At 43.2% G+C, this 25,490-nt stretch overlaps 1 protein-coding gene across 1 annotated transcript in view; it reads left to right on the top strand.

Annotated features, from left to right (window-relative positions):
* The window catches only part of rasgrf2a (Ras protein-specific guanine nucleotide-releasing factor 2a), a 39,853-nt gene that overhangs the window by 6,004 nt on the left and 8,359 nt on the right, over positions 1–25,490 (top strand). Inside the window, exons 2-16 of the mRNA XM_061074083.1 lie at positions 12,190–12,296; positions 13,143–13,290; positions 13,591–13,680; positions 13,762–14,015; positions 14,126–14,205; positions 15,194–15,387; positions 15,761–15,870; positions 15,956–16,074; positions 16,181–16,344; positions 17,354–17,420; positions 17,513–17,649; positions 17,811–17,893; positions 18,739–18,987; positions 19,245–19,337; positions 19,428–19,942. Of these exons, the coding sequence (XP_060930066.1) occupies positions 12,190–12,296; positions 13,143–13,290; positions 13,591–13,680; positions 13,762–14,015; positions 14,126–14,205; positions 15,194–15,387; positions 15,761–15,870; positions 15,956–16,074; positions 16,181–16,344; positions 17,354–17,420; positions 17,513–17,649; positions 17,811–17,893; positions 18,739–18,987; positions 19,245–19,337; positions 19,428–19,942 (2,410 nt within the window). The remainder of the gene's footprint in view (positions 1–12,189; positions 12,297–13,142; positions 13,291–13,590; positions 13,681–13,761; positions 14,016–14,125; positions 14,206–15,193; positions 15,388–15,760; positions 15,871–15,955; positions 16,075–16,180; positions 16,345–17,353; positions 17,421–17,512; positions 17,650–17,810; positions 17,894–18,738; positions 18,988–19,244; positions 19,338–19,427; positions 19,943–25,490) is intronic.

Raw genomic sequence — 25,490 nt, 5'->3', positions numbered from 1 at the left:
CTTCTCTTCCTACCCCTTGTTCTGCTGTTAGCTCACCACATTCATGCATAGACAGAGTTTACTGGACCTGTTGTATAGTGATCCCTATGATCCTCATGTGATTTTTCTTGTTACCCCAATGCATATAGTGTATAACTGAAATCAAGACAATAGAAAGACTTAATGCGCTATGCAAAAAAACTTTTATTAAGCCCCTGCAACAAATGAGTAAATCAAATGTTCAGAGGATCAAAGAATAAAAGCAACTCAGGATCTTTAATAGATGCAGGTGTTGTCAGTGGAGAAGAAACAGAGGAAATCAGTTGATCTTTTCACATTCACAAGAATCACTGTATCGTGGACAGAGTCTGCATTAGTGTGTTGCCTTTGTATTTCCCCCGAGACCAACACCTGGGTCCTTTCTAAAGTATTTTAATACTAAGCAGCTAACAGCTAGCTTTTCACATTAACATAAATGCAAAGTGGTTATTATATTCAAATCAATGAAGTAGAGTTTCGTCATATACTAGACATCACTCTAGCATGTTGTGTTGTGTGATACCTGTTGAAAACACAGGTTTTGCATGCAGATAGGTGATACTCTACAATCTGTTATTCACATTTGAACAGAACTGTTTATGGATGCCGTCCTCTAGAGGTTTAAAGAAATAACCGATAATTACATTTGGGGGCTGTGCTTTCCAGCCCTTTTCACCATAATACCAGATATAGAGAGTGTGCCATGGATTTTTAGAGGTGAGGTCTTGTACCTTTCCTTTATTTAGTTATCAGCAATTATACAACTGATTCATCCTTGCATGCTCTCGAGTCACCTCTGTCTCTCTTTCAGTTGTACGAACTGTCTTAAAACAAGAGAAATATAGTTTGCCAATAAAAGTAACTGTTTTCTAAAGAAAATCTTTGAGAAATGACTGTAGCTTCAAGGAAAGAAGGTGAATGAAGCTTTAGTAGAGTCAAATCACATTCAACTGTAAAAAATAAGTTGATATCAGAAACAGATGCCGTTACACCTTTTTCACAGCGGACCTCAAATAGTAATCAAACACTGGTGTTAATAGAAACCTTAATCAAGGCTCTATCTAAATAGAGCACAACTTAAAGTTTTGTTTGTTTTATAGAAGGAATATGATGAATGACGTGGTCAGTAATGATTATTTTCATTATCGTATAATCTGACTTTAAATTAACCTTTTTGGTTTATTGTGCTAAAAAACTTCATATAGTGTTGAAAAGTTTCTTTCCCAGAGTGAAAGGGAGGTTCACAAGTTGTGGGATTTCTCCAACCAATTATCCCCTAAATACTGCACCTCATGATACTTGTTTTTATCAGCTAAGCTGTAAATTACTTCCCTTATTTATCTGTCCATTAGGTCAGAGAGCGATGAAAAATACCATCACTCTTTTCGAGAGCTGGAGTTGACATCAACACTTCTTCGTCAAATCGACAATTCAAACCCCAAAGATACTCAGTTACCGCTACGAACACATTATTCCAGAAGCTGATTATTTAGAAGCTGAAATTGGCAATTGTTACTCAAATGCTTGAATTAGTATTTTGCCTGCACTTCCATGTGACACTTTTAAAGTAAGTAAACAAAGTAGTAACTTCCTCCACAGTTCAAACTAGATGGGCGTTTTGTCAAGTACATGTGTCTACCAAAGCTTACACACTCACTTGCAGAAAGTGAAAGATAATTCCAGGATCCACCTCATTATCTAAACTGCTCCAAAATGTAATGGGTTCTTCCTTGGCTCATGCACTACCCTTCCACTAAATTTCATGGAAATAGGTAAAGCAGTTTCTGAATAATCCTGTTCACAGACAAACATGCAACAATGGAAAGTCCCCACTAATAAAAAGACTTCTTAATCTTAATCTTCTTAATATAATGTCGTTGGCAGAGGTAATAATCATAATTAGTGGTTTGTACATCAGTGACGTGGTTCTTGATGTATGAAGAAGGAGTGGTCTGTCACTGTGCAGCTGAGAGAAAGCACATGGAACAGCCAGGCTAAAGGTAACAAGGTTCATGACACAAACAGTGGTTGTTTGATCTCAACCTAATGAGGCTACTCTGTGGTTATTTTCTACAGGTTAGATCTAAGGCTGAGCTTCAATGGAGCAACATTAAAGTCGGACTGATGGTAGCAACAGTCTCTTGTCTCCATGACTGAGTCTGGTCATGATAATCTGGTTAATTAACATGACTCTGATCAGTAGGTTGATCTCAATATGCTAAATATGCCCTTATGTTCTTTGTTACTGTCAGAGCATGTCATGACAAAACAGCTCATGTTCTTAAATTAGATTTGACCATTTTATGTGCACCATCACTTTTGCAAAACTTCAAAAACTGGTCATGGCAGCAAATATTAACCAAATCATTTTAACATAAAGAATGTTCCACTTCAAGGTTCACAAATTCGGTGCATCTTGAGTAGTACATCCTCCCAAATCTACATTTCAGTAAGTCACATCTAATCTAAATTTCAAGTCATTTCTTTTTGAAGTATGGCATAGTTTTGGATCAGTTATATATCATTTGAATATTTAAGTGTTTAATTAAATCCAGGGGAGTTTTATTGGCATGATCCTTTGTGTTGCTAAATGTACTTTTGTTTGGGTCAGACGTTTAACGCAGGGCATATAAAATGACACCTGATTAGATGAAAATTTGTGGGTCATTGGACTTTGCTTGTAGTTTTGAAATTGGTAAAAACATGGCGGCTATTTTAATACAATATGGCTGAGGTTTTCAAACTCAGGGTTCATCTCACCAAGGGTGTGAAGGGAGAGATGTGAGGCAACGATACACGTGCTACACGCTAAGCTAGACTATACAAGTTTTGAAAAAATGTAAGCAGGTTTTGGCTGTAGCATTTTTTTGAAACATAAATTTGTTATCACTATTAAACTATCTTTGGAGTTATCAATGTGATTAGGGAGATTGAAGATACTAGTCATCAACTTGCTCAGGTATAATGGACTTAATGGTAGAAATGGAATGTGTTGTGTAGTTGAGATTGAAGATCACACAATGACTGGAGTACTACACCAACATTGAATTTCATATAAGTACTTCTGGTTGTAGAATTGTGAAAAACATGGAGTTGAATTTTAGGAAGGATTTGTAGACCTTGAGAAAAGACACAATGTTTCTTTTGCATTGTAATATTTTATGTAAGAAGTACATCATCACCACTGCACTGGTTATTTGAATGTCTTATTTGTTAATATGGGCTGTGAATCACACACATTTGTCATAGTAATGCACAGGTCATTACTTACACAGACATTTCTGTGGTGTTGTGACAGGAACTACCTGGACAGGCAGTGTGACCTGGTGAGCACAATGTTGGTACCCTGAATTGGATTAGTCTAAAATGGAGGTAACTGGCTGAAATGTGAAGTTACAGCAGACTTCCCTGGTGTGATTACTGTCTAATGACCTGGAAACATGGCGAACCAGACTAAAAGCTGATCTCATTGAAGATCAGGCCTGAGATTATTGTTTTTCTTCACCAGTCTGTAACTCTCCGGTTGTTTCAGTAAACAAAAACTCTGTTGTGCAGCCTAGAAAAGGAATGAATTTAACTTCACTTTGCTGACATTGTTAACATTGACATTGTTAAATCTCGCTATTCCAGTGTGATGATATGGCAGTGATGTTGATGGTAAAGTCACTGCCACTGCCGCTAAATTGTTGTTTAGATCTGCACAAGATGGAATCTTTCTGGGCGAATAACTTCTATTCAGACTACTGAAAATTCACTTTTACCCTGTCTAAATACATTGTGTTCAAGTGGTCTGGATCCCTTCTGCTGGCCTGTCCAGGTCCCACAGGTCTTTTTCACGTCACACTCATCTTATCATCCTTACACTGGCTTACTGTCCCATTCAGAATTATTCTTAAGATATTTGTTTTCACATATAGAGCACTGCATGATCAGACTGCTGCTTATAATGCTGACCTGCTCCATCCATACCCAAGTAGGTCACTGAGGCCGTCTGACCAGGGATTACAGGTCATTGAAGCCACAAACACTTTAATCCACAATTGGAATCCATGTGTTTTTACTGCATACATGTATTTTGTATACTACTATTTGATGTTATTTAATTTATGTGAAGCGCTTTGTGTCTTTTGTCGGAGAAACGTGCTATATTAAGTAAAATTTAACAAAAAATTATATCGACACTGAAACCAAGGAAGTGCAAGCTGTAGAACTCGTCAACTCTGTGGATAGAACATCAAGTCCCCATGATAGGATGTCTGCAGACTCTTTGACCCTCATTACTTGCTGGAACATGAGCTAGGAGTCATCAGACCCTTCCGCAACAGGTTGATATGTGCCTACAAATGTCCAGGTCCAAGAGCATTGCAAACAACTGAGTGATGCCTTAAAAGCCTGTGAATACAATAACTGGACTTTTGTGAAAAAAGGTTACACGCGGAACGGCGACACTGCTGGTAGTCAGGAAAAGAAACACTCTGGAGTATGTGAGAAACTCCCAAAAACTTAAAAAATCACCACAGTTCGGTGTTTTTTGCCAAGCCAGCAGCACACTTAAGCCTTGTCTGCACTACTACACATATTGGTGTACAAATATCTACATGTACATCCCCCTCTTTCAAAAATCTCCGTCCACATGACATTCTTTACTAAATATCTCCGTTCAGACGAGAATACAAAAATTTCTATTAACGCTAAAACAAGCATGCCAGGCCAGTAGGTGGGGATAAAGTCTACATCTACAATCCATCAAGAGAAGAACGCTGGGAGCATGCTCAGTGAGCTCATTCTCCCAAAAGGAAGTAACTTCAAAACCAAAACAATACCTCATTAGTTTTGTATTTCCGTCTTTGATCATAGTTATAGACAACAGGGACGCTGCTTCATTGACAACCATGTACATGTTTTAAAACATGACATTGGTGACCTTGACAATGACCCCTCAGATGTTAAACACCTGGGTTACCACACGTCTTCAAGTATCCACTCTAAGTCCAGGTTCTCTTGATTCAGCAATTTTTTTCTAAGAATCTTCTCAGACACTTTTCTGCAAGGTTAAACTTCACAGTAACACGGTTATGTAATATTTTCAGTACTTATTTAGTCACCGATTTGAATATGAGTTCCCAATAAGACGACTCGTGTGTCTGTAAGTTGTGTAAATGTCACACTTTAACAAGCAGTTATTGACTTAACACAGGTGAGCCACAGAACAGCTTGTGAAACATGTTTTAATATTTGTTAGCAAACAGATACCTGTTTAAACATCCAGCTGACAGAGAACAACATATGCATCAAAGTCCGGTTTCAGGCCATGCAATAATTAATATTGACTCTTGCTTTCACACTGCTGTGAAAACAATTCACATTCTTCCTGAACTGTCTTCTGAATGATCCACTTCGTTCCCCAGCTAGTCACTGGTTTAGTCTTTCTCCTGTTTGGTGTCAAATATCGGTAAATGCCCTTTATTTATATAGAGCTTTCCTAGTCTTGATGACCACTCAAAGCGCTAACAGTTTTTGCCATTCACCCATTCATACACTCATTCATACAGTGCATCTATGTGCAGCAGTTTTCTCTATGTGATGGGGCAATTTTTGGGGATTCGGTATCTTGCCCAAGGACACTTCGGCATTTGTGGAATGGGGAAGACAGGGATTGAGCCGCCAACCTTCTGGTTGGAGGACCGCTCTACCCTTTGGCCACAGTAATGTGCAGTGGTTTTGTCAGGGTATGGTTGTTAAGCAAGTGGACCCAAGATGCAGAGGCAGAGTTTTAACCAAAAAGTGTCCTTTTAATTGGAAATTGTCCAACAGAGAAAACAACAAACCGAGAGATCTCAAAAAGTTGAAACGGCAAAAACCAAGAGCACACAGGGGAAAACACCAGGAACTTACTAGAGACGGATATGAAGCAGAGGATGACAGGCACAGGAGACGAGGCATTTAACGACTCGAACCAACAAGAGGAAGCACAGAGACTTATATACACTGGGAAGGCAGGGGCAATTGAACACAGGTGGAACACATGAGGACTGGTGCAGACAATCACAAAGACAGAAAGTGAAGAAAGAAAACACAAGTAGCACAAATTACAAAAGAAAACAGGAAACAGAACAGAGGGAGTGGGAAAACATGAGACACAGAAACAACTCATATACAAACATAAACACAGGGATAAACATGAAACCCAAGGAGGTAATAAATAAACTGATAACACTCTTCATAAAGCGGCGAAATAAACAGATTACAGTCAGATGACAAAACCATCACAGGTTTTCTTTCAGTAAAAACAAAAAAAAGATACTAAAGATGATAAAATAAACTATGGGGGGTTATGGAAGTTTTCTGGAAGCTGGTGAAATGAGAGCTCAGGCAGCAGCTGATGTCTTATGCAGAATATTTTAATGTAGACTTGATGCATCAAGGAGACCAGAAGGTGCAACAATATACAAACACTAACAGAGTAACATGAGTAATTGTCACCCCCAAGTCTGAAGATGTCTCCCACAGCATCCCCATGTATCTTCCTCTTCTTGCGTCACCATCATTCTAACAGCACATCCATGAATGGCTAAAATTGCTGTCACTCTCTTTGTTACATGTAGGTGTTCACATCCTATTAGATACTCATGTTATTCAGAAAAGATTTGGTTCCTCTCTGTCTGGGGCATCTGAATAAGATATGAAAGTCCATGAGTGTAGACACTACAATGTACTGCTTGTTGGCCCTTTATCTATAACCTGACCTTGAGTACTGCTAGGAGAGAAGGGAGAAACTGTGGAATCAGACAGGCTGAAGCTAAACTGTCAATTCCTCACTATGTAATTTTTCAATGCAACTTTCATTTTACACACACTCATCTGATTGTTGTTGATTCAAAATAACTGAATCTTCTCAGCAGGTATATTTGTTTTAAAGGGCCAGATCAAATGTGGTGATTTTTCCCTCTGCTCATCGCTTTATTCTGCTCACCCATGCACCACCTGACTGATGTGTTTCCATGGTGATGACGGTTGATTAGTTGAAGTGGTTTATGTCCTGTGACACATTCAGCAAGTTGCACTTGGTAGAAACACAGAGATGTGAAGTAAAAGGAGACATTTGAAAGTGTTAGTTAATGTAGAAACAGTAGAAACAGTCAGTGATGAAGATGAGGAAGACTGGTGGTGGTTATCAGATTTAAGATTGATAATACAAAGCAGAAACAACAGTTTTTCAGTTATATGTGGTCGTATGCATGTGTTTCGGTGCTTTGCTCTCACGGTAGAGAAATGAGAATGAGTTGTGTTGCATTTAACACATGTAAAACCAGAGGAAGAATGTATGAAGGTCGAGGCAGGAATTATTATTGACTGAACATGTGACTGTGTTTGTGAGTTTGTATCTAACATGTGGCTGTGCTCCGGGAAGCTGCTGCACTGGACTAAGAATAGCATCCTTGCTGGTCCTTTTGCCTGCAGTCACTGTCTGAATACCAAGTCAACACAACTGCACTTCACACATACAAAATAATACACACTGCTGGTACCTGTGCTATTTCTAGACCACCTTGTATACTGGAATGAATCCGTCTTTCTCTTTGTGCAATGCATGTGTACAGTCTATAAAACAACTCATCAGTTTTACTTTTGTCCAAGCTGCCTGAAGGAAGTGGCTGTAGGTGTTGGGACCAAATGATGATGTCCATAAATCAAAAAACAATTACAAACAGCATATGTAGCCATAAGTGTTACAAAAGACAAAACATAATAGTTAAAAAAAAATATCTAACTATTCAAATAATCTACAATAATCAACAATCTTCATATTTTCTTCCCTTTAGATTAGCAACAGCATCATTTGCAGCAAGTGAAGTTACAGAACTACAGCAAACATTACGACGTGAACATGGCTCAAATTAACACATTTGTTGCAAATTGAAACAAAATTCATATTTCCTGATTTCAGCCAAACACAAAAGTTTTTCTTTTTGGATATTTAGCCTTACGTCTGAGTTTAAAACCCACATTAAAATGCACATCAAAAACAGAGAGATGGAAACTAAATGACAATTTAAATTTTGAGAAAATTAGTGCCAGCTCAAGAGTTAAAAATAAAGCCAAGAAACATATGTAGAACCTCAGTGTGGTTAAACATATATTTGTTGCTTATTTTATCAGTTGTACAACTGAGCGAGTCCATGTCGTCTGAGAGAGTTCCATCCCAGGACATCAGCTCTTGTCCTCTGTGCTCTCTTTACGTGAAGAGGAGGTGAAGCGAGTAATTCAAACACAGTACCGTCGTCCTGCAGGTCATTTGACATTGTGTGTGATGCTGAGTCTTCCCCAGTGAGAGCTGGTCTGTGCCAGCAGACAAATGAACTGATTTATGAGACTGGACATAGTGATGCCTTGTGCAGGACAGGGCAAGGCTTAAAGCTCCCTCTGTCTGTCTCCCTCTCATTGTTATGTTATCCTCTAGCTTAAATCAGGCTTGTGGCTGGGGAAGCCGCATTAGCAATGCAAGGAGCTGTACAAGCCTTGATGGTTATGTAAACCCTCCCTCCCTTCCCCCCACTGCACACACACACACACACACACACACACACACACACACACACACACACACACACACACACACAAGCACAAACAAGCCCTTAAGCTTCTCTCTTGTCCATAGCTGGCACACGCTAGGAAGTCTCTCTTACCCGCTTATCGTTACATCATTACTATACAGGCCTAGATTTCTCCATGTGGCAGTGTCACAGCAAAGTGAGTCGTCAGATGTTATAATATCATTTGAAAAAAACATATGCAGTAAGGTCCTAATGTCACTGTGACGATTTTGGTTTTGACAGAGAGATGGACGCAGACAGTTCTCCTGTGCAAACTTTCTGGCAACTTTTAAAAAGAGGCATATTTACATTGTATGTGTGTCATCTGCACCCCCCCCCCCCACCCCACCCACACACCTTTTAAGTAAATGTAATATTTAGATTAATGTTTATCCTCCGTACTTGTCAGTCTGCACTGCAGTGGACTGGGTCTGCTCAGTTTTTTTCAAATATGTTTCTAGCATTGTTATATAATTTCTTCCTCTCTTAATTCATAATTAGACTTATTTAGATAATTAGACAAGATGTCAAATGTGTGAGATTAATGCTGCAACTTAAATGATTATTATTTGATTATTATCACATTATTATTACATTATTATGACATTAATATCTCGATTTTTTTCCATCTATGTCCAAGGTGTTGTCTACAGATGTAGTTTTCTTTGTTCAAACCCAAATGTATTCACTGAACTATTATATATGACACAGAAAAGTATCAAATCTTCATATCTAAGAAGCTTTAATGGCAAATGTATTACTTTTTACTTTCAAAATAGTTATTTTCACTGTTGATCAATTAATAGACCAGTCATTGCAGCTCTAGTACATTATATACACTGTTATTTCTTAAAGCTGCTTCATGTGGGTTTTGGCTTCCTAGCTAATGTTAACATTAACAGCTGTTTACATAGTTAATGTTGACAATACAGCACTGTTCACACACATACACACACTTTAACGTGTAGTCAGATACACATAGCGTAAACACACAAACATAACACATAGTTCTTCTCCTGCTTCTCAACCTCAGAATGTTTCATACTCCTTAAAAAGGGAGTCTGGCATAGCGGACAGATAACAGGTTTTCAAACCTCTGGCTTCATGAATCACTTCATTATATTAGTTCTGAGACTCCCTCACACACACACAGCGGACAGATTAGACTAGAGGTTTTCATGCCTTTCTCACAGTTTTCTATGACCTCACTTCACTTCACACACACATAAAATATGTTTGGCTTATTTCTATAGCAATGATGATAATAACAATCTCAGTTGTTTATGTATCTCTTTAGTTTCTGTTGATGTTATACCTTATTCCCATTAGCATTAGATTAGCTCTAAATTATTTCAAATATGTGGCTTAATGTACAGAGTCATAAATATTTTTCTAAAGGGTAATGGTGTCATACGTACACTACATTAAAAACTTATATCTATCATTTTGAAATAGACTGTAGCCTCCAAACACAATGTTTTACATTGTATGTCATGCAGCAGTCATAGTTAATGTTTTATGAAATAAACAATACACAGTTCTCCTGAAATCGCTTGAAAACACAATTACATGAAACATTGTGTTTTGCCACCGCCTTTGGAATGCGTTCATGCATAAACACATGGAAATCCAAAGTCTGCATGTTCAGGTTTACATAAACACACATGTACTTTCCAAATAATGTATACACTGATTAAAATAAACCCCAAACAGGGATAAGCAGGTATAGAAAATGGAAAGTCTTGGAATCATATAAATGTTTCCCCCAAGAACCTCCACAAAGTTTTACCATTGTTTGTAAAAAAACTGGAGCTTCACATCTTACGCATATTTTCCACACGTGTACGTACAACATACATACGACATGATGTGAAATATAATTACATCCTCAGACAGATCCTTGCTGGTGCTGTGTGGAAAGGTTCATTGATCATAAATATATAAGTAATGAAAATATCACAAACGTGGGGAAATAAAAGACAGATAATAATAACAAATCTCTTTGTTGAGTCCAACACTTTTGACTATGTAATTACAGTTTCCTAAGGTAAATACATTCAACAGTAAATTATTGCATCATCATTTACACTGCTGGGATGTCCGCAGACTGTTTTAATGTCAGTGGTGTGTTCAGTCTGTTGAAGACGTTCAGAACAAAACCAGGCCTGTACTGTTTGTATTGTCAGTAAAGTTTTTAAATAAACATTCCCACCCATGGGACACTCGGGCCGTGGCTTCATTACTTCAGGTGCTGTGCATTGTGCATTGTCGCATCAAGAGGAGTTTGGGGTTAATGTCGATGATGCAGATGTTGATGAGATGAAAGCGACAGATGTGGCTTTACTGAGTGTCTGAGATGTAAAGTGCATTAAAAATGTACGACTGATTCATAAAACATTCTATATGAAGTAGTGTGTGTTTCATCTACTTCATTGTTTGATACATAAAAAGTCACCAACTGTGTTTTGGGTTTTCCCAAGCTTTGCATTGATATAATTTCAAAATAATAACTGTCAGCATAATCTCTCAGTCATCACCAGTTCTGTTAAGGTAGTTATTTTTCTGTCTGAGTTCTAGTGCTGCTAGGTTTGGCTCATGCAAAAAAATGGAGATCAGAACAGGGTTGAGATACTGTTTTCCTCTAGCGATTATTGTATTGATTAATTATTTTCTTTTTGCCATTGCAATTTCTTTTACAACTCGTTATGTCAAACTGACAAAGAAAGGATCTTAAAGACTGACTGGACCAGTTATTTGTCTGAATAATATATTTTTTTAAGTCAGGGTTGACCTCAGAGCATGTGGTCAGTTTATGTAAAATCATAAATATACAGGTAATGAAAATATCACAAACGTGGGGAAATAAAAGACAGATAATAAGGTCAATTACTCACAGACTGATGAGCTAGATGTTCCTTTGGTTCCACAATATGATTTTCAACATAAAATGTGCATCACTGTAGATTAACTGCGTATAGACCTGCTCCACTAACTTCGACAGTAAAAATCAACATACATCACATTAATGCATCAGTCATGTAATAATAGAACCGTTATGGACATTTTGAGTGCTTTTACTTTTTGCTGACAACAGTTGAGGACTTTTCTTTAGTACAATATGGAATGCAGTTTTTTTTTACATGTACTGTAATAGAATATTTTTATATTGAGCTGTGGCAAACGTTTAAGTAGAGAATATCAGCATTTCTTCCACCACTGACCACAGAAGTGCTTTATTTCCCACAAACTGGACATTAAGCACTGGAAGTGGCATCCCAGTCGGTAAAGCTGCTGTCATTGTCAGTGCTGCACAGCTGCTGCACAGGCCCTTATGAAACCCATTGGCTTCAGTCCACCTGCCAAAAACAAGTCACCAAGCATCAGGAACATTAACACAAGGAAAGTCTGATTATTTAATGCAACAATGTCCGTCTCGTATAACACTTAACAGACATAAGGCTTCATGTTGAGATGGTAGTACAGAAATACAAGAGAAAGAGCAAAGCAGTCTTTTTAAAGAGGCGCCGTATAAAATGTAATTCACCCCTGACTATTGTCCATATTTTGTCTCATGCAGCACTACTTCCTGGTCATCTTCGGCCACGATGGACAGAAACCTTTGGAGCTGCGGACAGAGGAAGAGTTGGACTGCAATGAGTGGGTGGAGTGCATCCAGCAGGCCAGGTAGATTCTGTTTACCTGGCAGTGCAGAACTTTCACTGCGATACTTCTCAGTATTCAACAGCACTACATTTGTGAGCCATATTTGCTTTGCAGACTTTATATTAAAAATAACATGATAAGATTCTAAAGCAGATTGAGATTACTCCAGTGAATCTCAAACTACTCAGACTACTCTGAGACACTTGTCACATTCAAGGCTCAAGAGTTTAAATGATCAATAATTATACACAAAATGTTTTTTTAGGCCTCTGTGCTGGCAACAGCTGTGACTGTGGCTTCATGTTTTTGGGGGCTGCTACTTTCATTCTTGTGTCCTACATATTAAACATACACACATTTTTATACTTGTTTGGTTGTTAAGTAACTCGCTGGAGACTCAAACTATTCGTTCTGCTTTTTGTGGTTTTGACACAAATGCGGTGTATGTGTATGTTTGTGTACGTGTGTGTGCATGTGTGTGTTTGTGTGTTTGTGTACACATGGATGTGTTCTGCTCGCAGCGGTTCACATTTAGGTCACACTGGTGCTGTATTGCTACACTGATTACATCACACAGACTTGATCTCGCCACTCGACCTCCATTTCTCTCCACTTTCCTCTCTGGGGCTGTTTCCTATTTTTATCTTGAAATTCAGTAGAAAACATCATGCACCTCAAACCGCCCGACTTGTTTTTGCAAGACGGCATGTTCCTTTGTGCACATACACTGTTTTTGTACTCCTGTCCAGATGGTAACTACCCTGTCTTCTCAGTTTAGTCGAGCATGTTACATTATACTGAATGCTTCACCCACATGTCTTGAATCGCTGTGCCTTTCTTTTTCTCATTTCCCCATGTCACCTTCAGTTATTCTGACATCATCATTGAGCGTGAGATTCTCATGCAGAAGTACATCCACCTGGTCCAGATCATGGACACTGAGAAGATCTCAGCCAATCAGCTTCGCACTCAGCTGGAGGACCAGGATACTGAGATAGAGAGGCTTAAAGCTGAGGTATGCATGACCGCATCCGCATCTGCGTGCGCATGCGTACATGAATCCACCTACTGCCGTGCACATGTGCATGTGCAGGTGCACTTAGACGCACTCTCAGACGGAGTGCATGCAAATGCATCTGGCATGATGGGAAAACACTTGAGTTTAGAGCACATGTTTCTCTTAAATGAAAGCACAGCAGGGCACCATTACTTCCTTATCATGCAATGAGATATTTGTTGTTTTGAACCTCTAAAGTGCTGTCATGAATATTTGATCCCTTGTGCCGGTAAATTCACATGAAGACTGTTGTGCCAGATTGTAGTGTTGAACAAAACCAAGGAAAGGATTCGGCCTTCCCAGACCAACCAAGAGGAGGAAGACCCCGATATTAAAAAGATCAAAAAGGTAAAGTAGTTGATAATCGCACATTAACAAGTAGAGAATCAAGGACAGTGAGAGACACCTTGTTGTTCTGTGGCTGTGCAGGTGCAAAGTTTCATGCGTGGCTGGTTGTGCCGGAGAAAGTGGAAGATCATTGTCCAGGACTACATCTGCTCCCCTCACGCCGAGAGCATGAGGAAGAGGAACCAGATTGTCTTCAACATGGTGGAGGCAGAGACAGAGTACGTCCACCAGCTGTCCATCCTGGTGAACTGCTTCCTCAGGCCACTCCGCATGGCTGCCAGCTCCAAGAAACCTCCCATCAGTCATGACAACGTCAGCACCATCTTTCTCAACAGGTGCACCCATCTTCTTTTTATTTTGTTTACCAGTCAAGTATATTAACTTTCAGGTTGAGACCAAACAGTATCATACGCAGAGTGATAGAAGACTGTTTCTCTTTCTCTAGTGAGACCATCATGTTTCTGCATGAAATCTTCCACCAAGGTCTAAATGCACGGATTGCCAACTGGCCCACGCTAGTTTTGGGTAAGTAGTTTCATGGAACTTACAGTTAGGTCTGTTTATATAGGTGGTGTGTTTTAGCCCATTAATTACAATTTGCTTGTGCGTTACATCAGTGCAAAACGATTTTAGATTGATCTCCTGCCTTCCAGGCAACAACTGACTTCTAGTGTCAATGCAGTATAAACAATAGAGAATATTTTTCCTGCACCTGGCAGAAGGAACACTCCATCCCAGGAATCGTGGGAAAATAACTTGTCTTTAAGTTTTAAGTATTTTCAACCTTACAGCTTTAATATGCTATTCAGTGGTATTACATATTTCGAAGACAGTAGAAGACTGTTTATGTTAAAACATATTAAAAGTAATTTAACAAACTTCCTGTTTGTGATGAAAGTAACTCCCTCATATTGCTGCCATCTTGCACAGGGATGTGTTTTAGCTCAGGCATAAATCCAGTGGTCCTGCACACTTTCCATCCAAAGGGTTTTCTGAACGTCTGGCACATTTTTATCACTCGTTCATTCAGGAAACACTCTTTGTATTTTCATTGTTATCTCTTTTTTTATGTATGTAAGTAAAGCTGTATGCAGATTCTGTGTTGTAGGCTAACTAAGTTGGCTAACTTGAAATTTTGAATAAGTTCCCACTGCAGACTCTAGCAACTGCATCCAAATGGTAGGACATTAAAGGGGTGAAAACTCACCACTATGCCAATGGAAGTGTGTTGGAAGTGTTTGAGTCACCAAAAACCCAGTAATATATACCATCATGCATTTCGCTTGTTGGCAGAGAGATGAGAGGAGCGAGAGCAGCAGGAACAGCCCGTGGTTTAAATGTAAATAGAAGCAGAGAAGTGCATCACAGGCTAAGGGTTAAATGAAACGTCACACTCGCATGAACTGAGACCAAACGCCTTGTGGAAGGAGGGAAATCAGTCTAAAAACTTTTTGCATGCTGTGGGAAACATCACTCAGAACTTTGAGTGTTGTCTTTTCTGTTTCACACGCAGCCGACCTGTTTGACATCCTGCTGCCCATGCTGAACATTTACCAGGAGTTTGTGCGTAACCACCAGTACAGTCTGCAGGTGTTGGCAAACTGTAAGCAGAACAGAGACTTTGACAAGCTGCTGAAACAGTACGAGTCCAACGCTGCCTGCGAGGGCCGCATGCTGGAGACCTTCCTCACTTACCCCATGTTCCAGGTAGAGCTCACTGTTTACCTCCGACATTGTCAATGTAGACCTCCATGAGCTACTATAACAACAAAAGCTTCTTCAGTGAACAAAGGACACACATTCTCAATAAGTCTGAACAACATTATGACAAAACTTCTTCTACAGTGCTGTAATAGCACCTGAGTGGAGAATTAGAGTCGCCTACTGTTTATCTCAATGAACCCTAACAATTGTAACAGTGGTCGACGGAAAATATACTTGTGTCCTACTTAAGAGTCTTGTTAAAAAAGGCTAGTGTTGAAAAGACATCACTGGTGAGCTAACGTGAATTAGGTTGGATGATTTGTGCGTTTATTTGTGCACGTCTGTGTATGATAATGTGTTTTGTTCGACATATTAGATTCCACGGTACATCATCACTCTCCATGAGCTGCTGGCACACACACCTCATGAGCACGTGGAGCGCAAGAGCCTGGAGTTTGCCAAATCCAAACTGGAGGAGCTGTCAAAGTAAGTGTGTGCACTTTCCGTAGATATGGGATATATTGATGATGATGATGATGATGATGATGATGATGATTGGTGGTGCTGTCAGGATGATGCACGATGAAGTGAGCGACACAGAGAACATCAGGAAGAATCTGGCGATAGAGAGGATGATTGTAGAGGGCTGTGACATCCTGTTAGACACAAGCCAGACCTTCGTCAGACAAGGTGAGCCTCCTATCCTGTGACTCTCTCTCTCTCTCTCTCTCTGACACCACCAAATCATTTATTACCATTCTCCATCTCTTTTAACTCACTCTCTCTCTGGGGCCAGGCTCTCTCATCCAGTTGCCGTCCAGCAGTGAGCGCGGCATGCTCAGCAAAGTGCGCCTGGGCTCCCTCTCGCTGAGGAAGGAGGGAGAGAGGCAGTGCTTTCTGTTTACCAAGCACTTCCTCATCTGCAACCGAACATCTGGAGGAAAGCTCCACTTGCTCAAGGTCGGCCTCACCTGTCCACAGATGTTTATTCCGCTACCCTGGAAATAACCGTCCCAATGAGTTCCGCAGATTTTTGTTTCATTTATGTAAATTTGAAATGTCTGTTTCGCTTTTCTTCAACACCTGTTGCTAATTTTCATAGCCTAATAGGAATTGATTGTAAAGTCAAATGAATGCGTGTCTCACTGCACACACACACATCTAACTTCAATCTCACCTAGAAGAGTCAGATGCATCCTCCAGCCAATTTAAACTTCTCACAGACACATTCAAATATACATGAAATCGGAGTCCATACACATAATGATGTTACATGCAATACTTACAGAAATTAATTTTTGATCGGAGGTCGTTCTTTTAACAGTTTTGGAGGTTTTCCTGTAGCATCACGCTAACATTAGTAGATGCAATTGATGTTCATATTACTGCTTTTCTTCAACACTACTTCAATCATTAATTAGTATTTATTATAGCTAAGATTTTATATATTTTTACATTATATATTTTTAATGATATATATTAAAATATATTTTGAGGACCCCACATAAAATATTGTCTTTGTTACAAAGTACAAATTTGTCCATTCATTATTATCATATTATAAATATATTATTTATATTAGTATCGGTATAGGCCTAAAAAAATCCAGTATGAATTGAGTTTAGTCAGTATTTCAGAAACACGTGGTTGCTACGTGATCATTGACATGTAATGCAGTGATGCAAAAAGATGCCAAAAGATGTAATGCAAAAAGATGCCACATACATTTTTTTTATTCTTATGCTACCATCTTACAGACATACATAACATATTTTTCTTATACCAGTTGAAACCATTTTTTATCGAATAAGTTGCAAAGATTAGTCGACTGACAGAAAGATTAATTGGCGGCTGTTATGATGTACGATCATTCAGTAAAGTAAAGTTCTCAACATTTTATTGATATGTCTAAATCACAGAATCTCATCACTATAAAATAAATCTGTTCCTTTTTTCCCATCACCAACAGCAAGGAGGAACGTTGTCTCTGATCGAGTGTACTCTCATTGAAGAACTGGAAGCCAGTGATGAGGACTGTGAGTAGCTGTATTCCAAATCCTACCTGAGCCTGACGTTTATTCCCAGTTGTCAGTTGACTGAACTGTGGGCCTGTGTGTTCACTTTGTAGACAACGCAGCAGGTCAGGGCTTCAACCATCTGGAGTTTAAAGTTGTGGTGGAACCTCCTGACGGTCAGTGCTTCTCTGTTGTCCTCCTGGCTCCGTCTCGCCAAGAAAAGGCTGCGTGGACCAGCGACATCAGCCAGGTACGATGAGATTATGTGTCTCGAAGCTGGTGGATCAGCAGTACACAAGGCAACTGGATTTTAAATTGATGAGAAGAAGTCAAGTAACCCAGACTTCTGATCCCAGATGTGGGATTCAAGAGAACTGACTGAGTCTCGTGTTTCTCTGCTCTCTGTCTCAGTGCATTGATAATATCCGATGTAACGGCTTGATGACCAGTGTGTTTGAGGAGAACTCCAAGGTTTCTGTGCCGCACATGATCAAGTAAGAAAAGAGGATTTTCGGATATTTTAATATAGAGGAAGATTTTCAAACTGTAACAGTGGAGATGATTGCATACGATAATCTCTATATTTCTGTCTTGTAATCAGGTTTTGTTTTCCTGAAAGTATTTTGTCCTTACTGTGTGATACAGATTAGACTTATTGTAACTGAATTCTGAATGAAATGTTGCAACACACAAACAACATTTTTTTTAATTTATTTATTTTTAAAAAACCCATATCTTTTATTAAAAATATACATGAATACAGGTTCAACATCATACATTACTTCCATTAACTTAAATAATCAATAATTCAATTGTCTGTCAGTATTTTTCATACAGCTATGATTAATGTATCCCACCACTCTCTCTGTACTAAAGCCTGATGTAACTTTGCCCTCTGGGCCATAGAGCTCCTTTGTTTCCACAAATACTCACCACAGCACAAAATGTGGATTAATCCACTGCTGAAAATAGTCCTAATCACGGCACTGTTTCCACATGAGTAGCGTTTGCTCAAAACTACAGTGAGTAGCTGCTGAGCAGGAAATCACTGCGCAGTAGTTTAGCGTAATCCTGTTAAATAGCAAACACACAAACAGACGAAAACGCAACCTCAATGGCAGAGGTGACGAACACACCAGAAGACAAAGACACATGTAACTATAGATTTGTGATTAGATTTTTGTTTTTAAACATGATTTGCTATCAATAGGCTTCAAGCTGAATGCCTGTGAGAGAAGGACGAACGTGGGATCTGTTAAAAAGGAGAAAAGAGTAGAACATCCTTAGCTTTTAACTCAACATGGAGAACAGTAACGACCGTGGTATTTGTCTCCTCAAGGTCTGACGCTCGCCTGCATAAAGACGACATTGACATCTGCTTCAGCAAGACTCTCAACTCCTGCAAGGTTCCACAGATCCGATACGCCAGCGTGGAGCGTCTGCTGGAACGACTGACAGACCTGCGCTTCCTCTCCATAGATTTCCTCAACACCTTCCTTCACACTTACAGGATCTTCACCACGGCTGCCGTGGTCATCGACAAGCTGGCCGTCATTTACAGGAAGCCCTTTACCTCCATACCTGTCAGGTAGGACAGACCACTGATTCTGTTAATGTCACATTTATCCATTGTCATCCCCCCTCCTCTCATTGAACAGACTCATGCATGGCAGCCCACAATACATCTTATCTCGTTCACTCCATCTTTCCATTTCAATATTTTCTACTCCTCCTTTCTTCATCTGTCACCCTGCCATACACCTCCTCCTCCTCCTCCTCCTCCTCCTCCTCCTCCTCCTCCTCCTCCTCCTCCTCCTCCTCCTCCTCATCCTGTCACTGTCTCAGGATCGAGCAACATTCATGTGATCGTCTGTCCATCATGTCCCTCTGTCCTGACTACAGTCTGAAGATCACGCAGCTTGCATTGGACCAGACCAAGTAAACACCACGAGCAGGACCGGTGACTGACTTGTACCAACTTTTGTGAAAGACGTAGTGACAACTATCAGCTCTTTCTCTGTCCCTCAGGTCTCTGGAGCTGTTCTTCGCGACCAACCAAAGCACGTGGGGAGCGGACAACTTGAACAACAAATCCCCGAGGCTCTGCCGCAAGTTCTCCTCTCCCCCTCCCCTCTGCATCCCCTCTCGCACCTCCTCCCCCGTCCACTGCCGCAAGCTGTCCCTCAACTCCCAGATCGGTGCGAAAGTGGGAGCCCTGGACTTGTCTCCTACCCCCTCGTCCTCTGCAGCCAGCTCCCCCACCTCCAGTCACAGCCCCTCCATCTCCTCTCCTCCTCCGAGCTCCACCCGGCCCCCTTCCGGCTTTTCCTCCCCTCCTCCCACCTCCACACGCTCTCCCAGCTTCCCCCTGACCTCTGGGTTGTCGTCGCCGCCCCCCACCTCCACCAAGGCCCCACTGGACCTCAGCCGTGGTCCCAGCCCCAGCTTCCCAGAGCTGAGCGCAGCCGCAGGGGAGGACATCAGCGGAGAGCTGCCTCGCATCGACGCCTTCTGTGGGAAGCTGAGGCGAAGCATCCGCAGGGGTGTGTAGCCACAAGAGAGAAGCATGTGATTCACACTCAGTCAATCCCATGTGAATATCAGCACATGGGTGTGCACACACCTTATGTGTCCACTCACACATGCTGTTGTCAGTGTTGGGAAGGATACTTTCAAAACGTATTCCGTTACAGAATACAGAATACATGCCCAAAAATGTAATCTGTAACGTATTCCATTACATTAACTAATCTGAGTAACGTATTCTGAATACTTGGAATACTTCCGGTTTGTATTGCATTTTTTAAGTGTATGATTGCGGCGTTGTTCTCTCTCTCCGCCGATGCGGCGATCGCTTCGGCGTCGAGTCTATTTTTTTTTGCGCTTGACGCGAGCGTATCGCTCTAGGAAACACACTGAAAAATGATTTTAAACGATATTGATGACATTTTATATGATATAAATGATAAAGTATGCATCCCATAGTTTGTATTCCCCTTCTGAGTTTTAATTTTAATATTTTAACGATCACATTATTAAATGCCCCCCTCTGCCCATCCACTACAGACACACAAGCAGTCATAAAGATAAAAAGAGAGGGGGGGGGGGGGCGGAGAATACGTAATTTACCCTCGACACCCGACATTGAACGGAGCAAACAGCGGAGAAGTTCTTGAAGATAGATGACATTAAATTGGGACGCGGTTGCAGTTAATGTTGGAGCAACAAGTGACTAAATGCTTTTATACTTCTGGGTCAACGGGTGATATTATTAGCGCTGCCCGGCGCTTCAGCGTCCGGTGTGAACCCTGCGTGCCTCGCTGGTCTCCTGCAGAGCCATGACAGCGGAGCTCTGGAAGCGCAGGTCGGTCTTCTCTCACCAGGCGCTGGAAGGGCAGCTTGGCGATCAGCAGCTCCGTAGATTTCTGGTAGCGACGGAACTCTCTCAGAGCCTCGGTCCCGGGCCTGTGTCCCGAGCCGGTAGCGGTGAGGCTCCTTCACGCCGCCGGGGGCCCGGGCGCTCTTACGGCAGCCCTGGTCTCCAGCTGCTTCCTGGGGGCTTTGCCGCCGGTGGATTTACGAGAGAGTGAATAAACTCGAGAAGTACCATCATGTAATCCACTGATTTCAACAATGTAACTGTATTCTGAATACCATCTATTTATTTTGTAACTGTAACGGAATACAGTTACTCATAATTTGTATTCTAAATACGTAACGCCGTTACATGTATTCCGTTACTCCCCAACACTGGCTGTTGTTCTGTTATGACGTTGTGTTTTAGAAACAGGTAAATGCATAAAGTTTAGATAGCTCATCTTTCCTCGTACATCTAATTTTCAAATAAGAGCCGCCCACAGAAAAGGTGACATCAAGTTCTGAAAGTATTAATAGATACATTTATTTCAATATTATACTTGAATCGGACACATCACAGATACAGTCTGTCAGCAGAAAAACGACTCATGAAACGAGAGACATAAATGGGTCACCATTACCCTACAGAGGAATAATAGGGCTCTTAGATCACCATCTGGCTGCAGCGGGTTCACTATGACAACAGCGGCAGATCAGGTTGTGGAGGAACGAAAAATAAAGAGATAAATAAAGTAGCTTCTGAGAAGAAAATTATATCTTGGATGGGTGAACTGAAGCGGCTCCAATAACAAAATATAGCAGGTCCTGATTCAGTAATTCCAAGATACACATGAGCAACACACGTAGTGACTGTCACGGGTATGGTGAGGACCCAAATGCAGCACAGGCAGACGAGATCTTAATTGGTAATGAACTTTATTTTTCACTGCAGTCTTAAACAGTTCTTAACAGTGGCAGGGTGAAAAGTCTTTGTTCCCAGTGATCTTCAGCGAGATCTGGCAAGGAGTGAGTCTGGTGTTGCTGAGTGGAGGCAAGGTCCACAGCAGGAGGATTACCTAGATGCAGACAGGTTCAGTGGTGAGCTGTGTAGCAGGCCGGAGCAGGTAGCAAGCAGGTAGCAAGCAGGTAGCAGGCAGATAGCAGGTAGCAGGCCGGAGCAGGTAGCAGGCAGGTAGCAGGCAGATAACAGGTAGCAGGCCGGAGAGAGAAATGCTGGAGGTCAGGCATTTACGCAAGACAATCTGGCACTGAAGCAGAGACAGGAGCAGGCTTATATGCAGCCAGGGCTGTCACAGGTGTGGAGAGTTGGCCTGATGAGGGGGCGTGGCTAACAGGTAGAGTGGAGCAGAGACAGAGGAGTGGAAAAATACCAGCAGACAGGAGATGAGCAGACTGTGACAGAACCCCCCCCTCAAGGGACGGCTCTCGACGTCCCAAGACGAATGGACCAAACCGGGTGGGAGGCGGGGGCCTGGAGGAGGGCTAATACTCGTCCGAGAGCCCAGCGTCCATCTCCAAGACCCTGGTCCCGGGGAGACTGTCGTCGCTGTCGTTTGGGGACTCCGACGGAGGATGTGGTCTGGGAGGTGGCCTGGTTCTGGACGTCTGGGTGGGGTTGCGTCGATGGAAATCCCTGATGATGGTGCGGTCCAAGATGTTCCTCCCAGGAACCCAGAACCTTTCTTCAGGGCCGTAACCCTCCCAGTCCACCAAGTACTGGAATCCCCTCCCACGCCGGCGAGACTGCAGGATACGACGGACAGTGTAGGCGGGACCTCCATCGATGAGGCGAGGAGGCGGTGGAGGTGGTGTGGCAGGAACCAGGGCGCTCTCTTGGACCGGTTTAACCTTGGAGACATGAAACGTGGGATGAACCCGCATGGATCTAGGGAGTTTGAGCCTCACTGCCACTGGGTTGACGATCTCCTGGATCTCGAACGGGCCGATGAAGCGAGGAGCCAGTTTCTTGGATTCCACCCGGAGGGGAAGATCACGGGTGGAAAGCCAAACTTTCTGACCCGGCTGGTAGTCTGGGGCCTTGGAGCGGTGGCGATTGGCGGCCGCGGTGTAGCGGTCAGCGGCCCGGAGTAGAGCCGCCCTGGCTCGGGTCCAAGTCCTGCGACAACGGCGGATGAAGTCCTGGACAGAGGGGCAGGATGTTTCTTTCTCAAGTGCCGGAAAAAGCGGTGGTTGGAACCCATAGGTGCACTCAAAGGGGGAGAGACCGGTGGCGGAGCTGGTCAAGGTGTTGTGGGCGTATTCTACCCATAGGAGCTGTTCGGACCAAGAAGTAGGGTCTTGAGACGTCATGCAACGTAGTGCCGTTTCCATCTCCTGATTCTTGCGTTCGGTCTGGCCGTTGGACTGGGGGTGGTACCCCGAGGACAGGCTGACGGTGGCTCCCAGGAGCGAGCAGAACTCCCTCCAGAATACTGAGGCGAACTGGGGACCCCGATCAGAGACCACGTCCACTGGGATGCCATGGAGACGGACGACGTGGAGGAGGAGTAGTTTAGCCGTCTCTTTGGCAGATGGGAGTTTGGGCAGGGGCACGAAATGTGCCATCTTGCTGAACCTATCTACCACCGTCAGGATAGTAGTGTTGCCGCTGGATGGTGGTAGACCGGTGACAAAGTCCAAAGAAATGTGCGACCAGGGACGATGAGGCACAGGCAGAGGATGTAGAAGACCGGCAGGGGCATGATGAGCCGGCTTGTGCTGGTTGCAGGTGGGACAGGCATTGACGAACCCCCGAATGTCCTCATCCAGTGACGTCCACCAGAACCGGCGCCGCACCACGTCCTTGGTCCGTTGGATCCCTGGATGACAGGTAAGTTGAGTGCTGTGGGCCCATTGTAGAACCTCAGACCGGAGGTCAGGCGGGACGAACAGACAGTTGGGAGGGCAAGCACTAGGTCCGGGCTGGTCTTGGGCGGCGACCCTGACCTTCTCCTCTATCTCCCAGGTGAGTGTGGCCACCAGACGGGAAGAAGGCAGGATAGTGTCTGGGTCGGTCCTGTCCCCCTCCTTTTCCGAGAACTGACGGGACAGGGCATCGGGCTTGACGTTGCGGGACCCCGGTCCATAGGAGAGGGAAAAGTTGAAGCGGGTCAGGAAGAGTGCCCATCGAGCCTGGCGGGAGTTCAGTCTTTTGGCGGACTGGAGGTACTCAAGGTTTTTATGGTCAGTCCATACCAGAAACGGCAGTTTAGTCCCCTCGAGCCAGTGTCGCCACTCTTCTAAAGCCAACTTGACGGCGAGGAGCTCTCGGTTTCCAATGTCATAATTCCTCTCTGCCGGGGTCAAACGTCGGGAATAGAATGCGCAGGGGTGCAACCTCTGGTCGGAGGCTGCTCTCTGGGACAAGACAGCCCCCACTCCCGAGTCGGAAGCGTCCACCTCGACCACGAACTGCCGTTCAGGGTCCGGTATTTGGAGGATGGGGGCCGAGGTGAATCGTGTCTTCAGGGCCAGAAAAGAGTCATTGGCGGCCGTGGACCAGAGAAACGGAACCTTGGAGGAGGTAAGAGCTGTGAGGGGGGCCGCCACCGAACTGTAGCCCCTGATGAACTTCCGGTAGAAGTTGGCGAAGCCCAGGAAACGTTGCAGCTGCTTGCGGGAATCAGGGGCGGGCCAAGTGGTGACGGCAGAAACCTTGGCTGAGTCCATCTCCACGGTCCCTCTCCCTACGACGTACCCCAGGAAGGAGACAGACGAGACGTGAAACTCACACTTCTCGGCCTTGATGAACAGGGAGTTTTCCAGCAGACGTTGGAGGACCTTCTGGACGTGATGTACATGTTCCTCTCTGGAGCGGGAGAAGATCAGAATGTCATCAAGGTACACGAAGACGACCCTGTTGAGCATGTCCCTGAGCACGTCGTTGACCAGAGCCTGGAAGACAGCAGGAGCGTTGGTGAGGCCGAAGGGCATCACCAGGTACTCGTAGTGACCAGTGGGGGTATTGAACGCCGTCTTCCACTCGTCCCCCTCGCGGATCCGGACCAGGTGGTAGGCGTTGCGCAGGTCAAGCTTGGTGAATATGGTGGCCCCCTCTAGGAGCTCGAAAGCTGAGGAGATGAGAGGCAGGGGGTACCGGTTCTTGATGGTAATGTCATTCAATCCACGATAATCAATGCAGGGGCGGAGTGTCTTGTCTTTCTTCTCCACGAAGAAGAAACCTGCTCCAGCCGGAGACGAGGAAGGGCGGATGATGCCTGCCGCTAGACCGTCATTGATATATGTCTCCATCGCCCCCCTCTCAGGAACGGACAGGGAATACAGGCGTCCTCTGGGGGGCGTGGCACCGGGCTGGAGGTTGATGGCGCAGTCATAGGGCCGATGTGGGGGCAGGGAGGTTGCCTTGGCCTTACTGAAGACCTCCCTGAAGTCCAGATACTCAGCCGGGACCCCCAGCACATCGGTAGAAGAACTGGTCGTGGCAGAAGGTCGTGGTGTGGCGGCTTGCTTGAGGCAGACCTGGTGACACGATGAACTCCACCCCAGGATCGCCCCTGTGGTCCAATCAAGGTGTGGATTGTGACGTCGGAGCCATGGGAACCCCAGAAGGAGAGGATGACGAGGAGAGTGCAGGATGTGAAACTGGAGTGTTTCATGGTGGTTCCCGGAAATTAACATCCGTATAGGCACTGTCAGGTGGGTCACAGTTCCCAGAAGTCGGCCATCCAGAGCGTTGGTGGAAACTGGAGCTGG

Source organism: Limanda limanda, chromosome 1 (genome assembly GCF_963576545.1).
Source record: "Limanda limanda chromosome 1, fLimLim1.1, whole genome shotgun sequence".
Classification (NCBI taxonomy): Eukaryota; Metazoa; Chordata; class Actinopteri; order Pleuronectiformes; family Pleuronectidae; genus Limanda; species Limanda limanda.
This window is presented reverse-complemented; position numbering and strand designations above follow the sequence as displayed.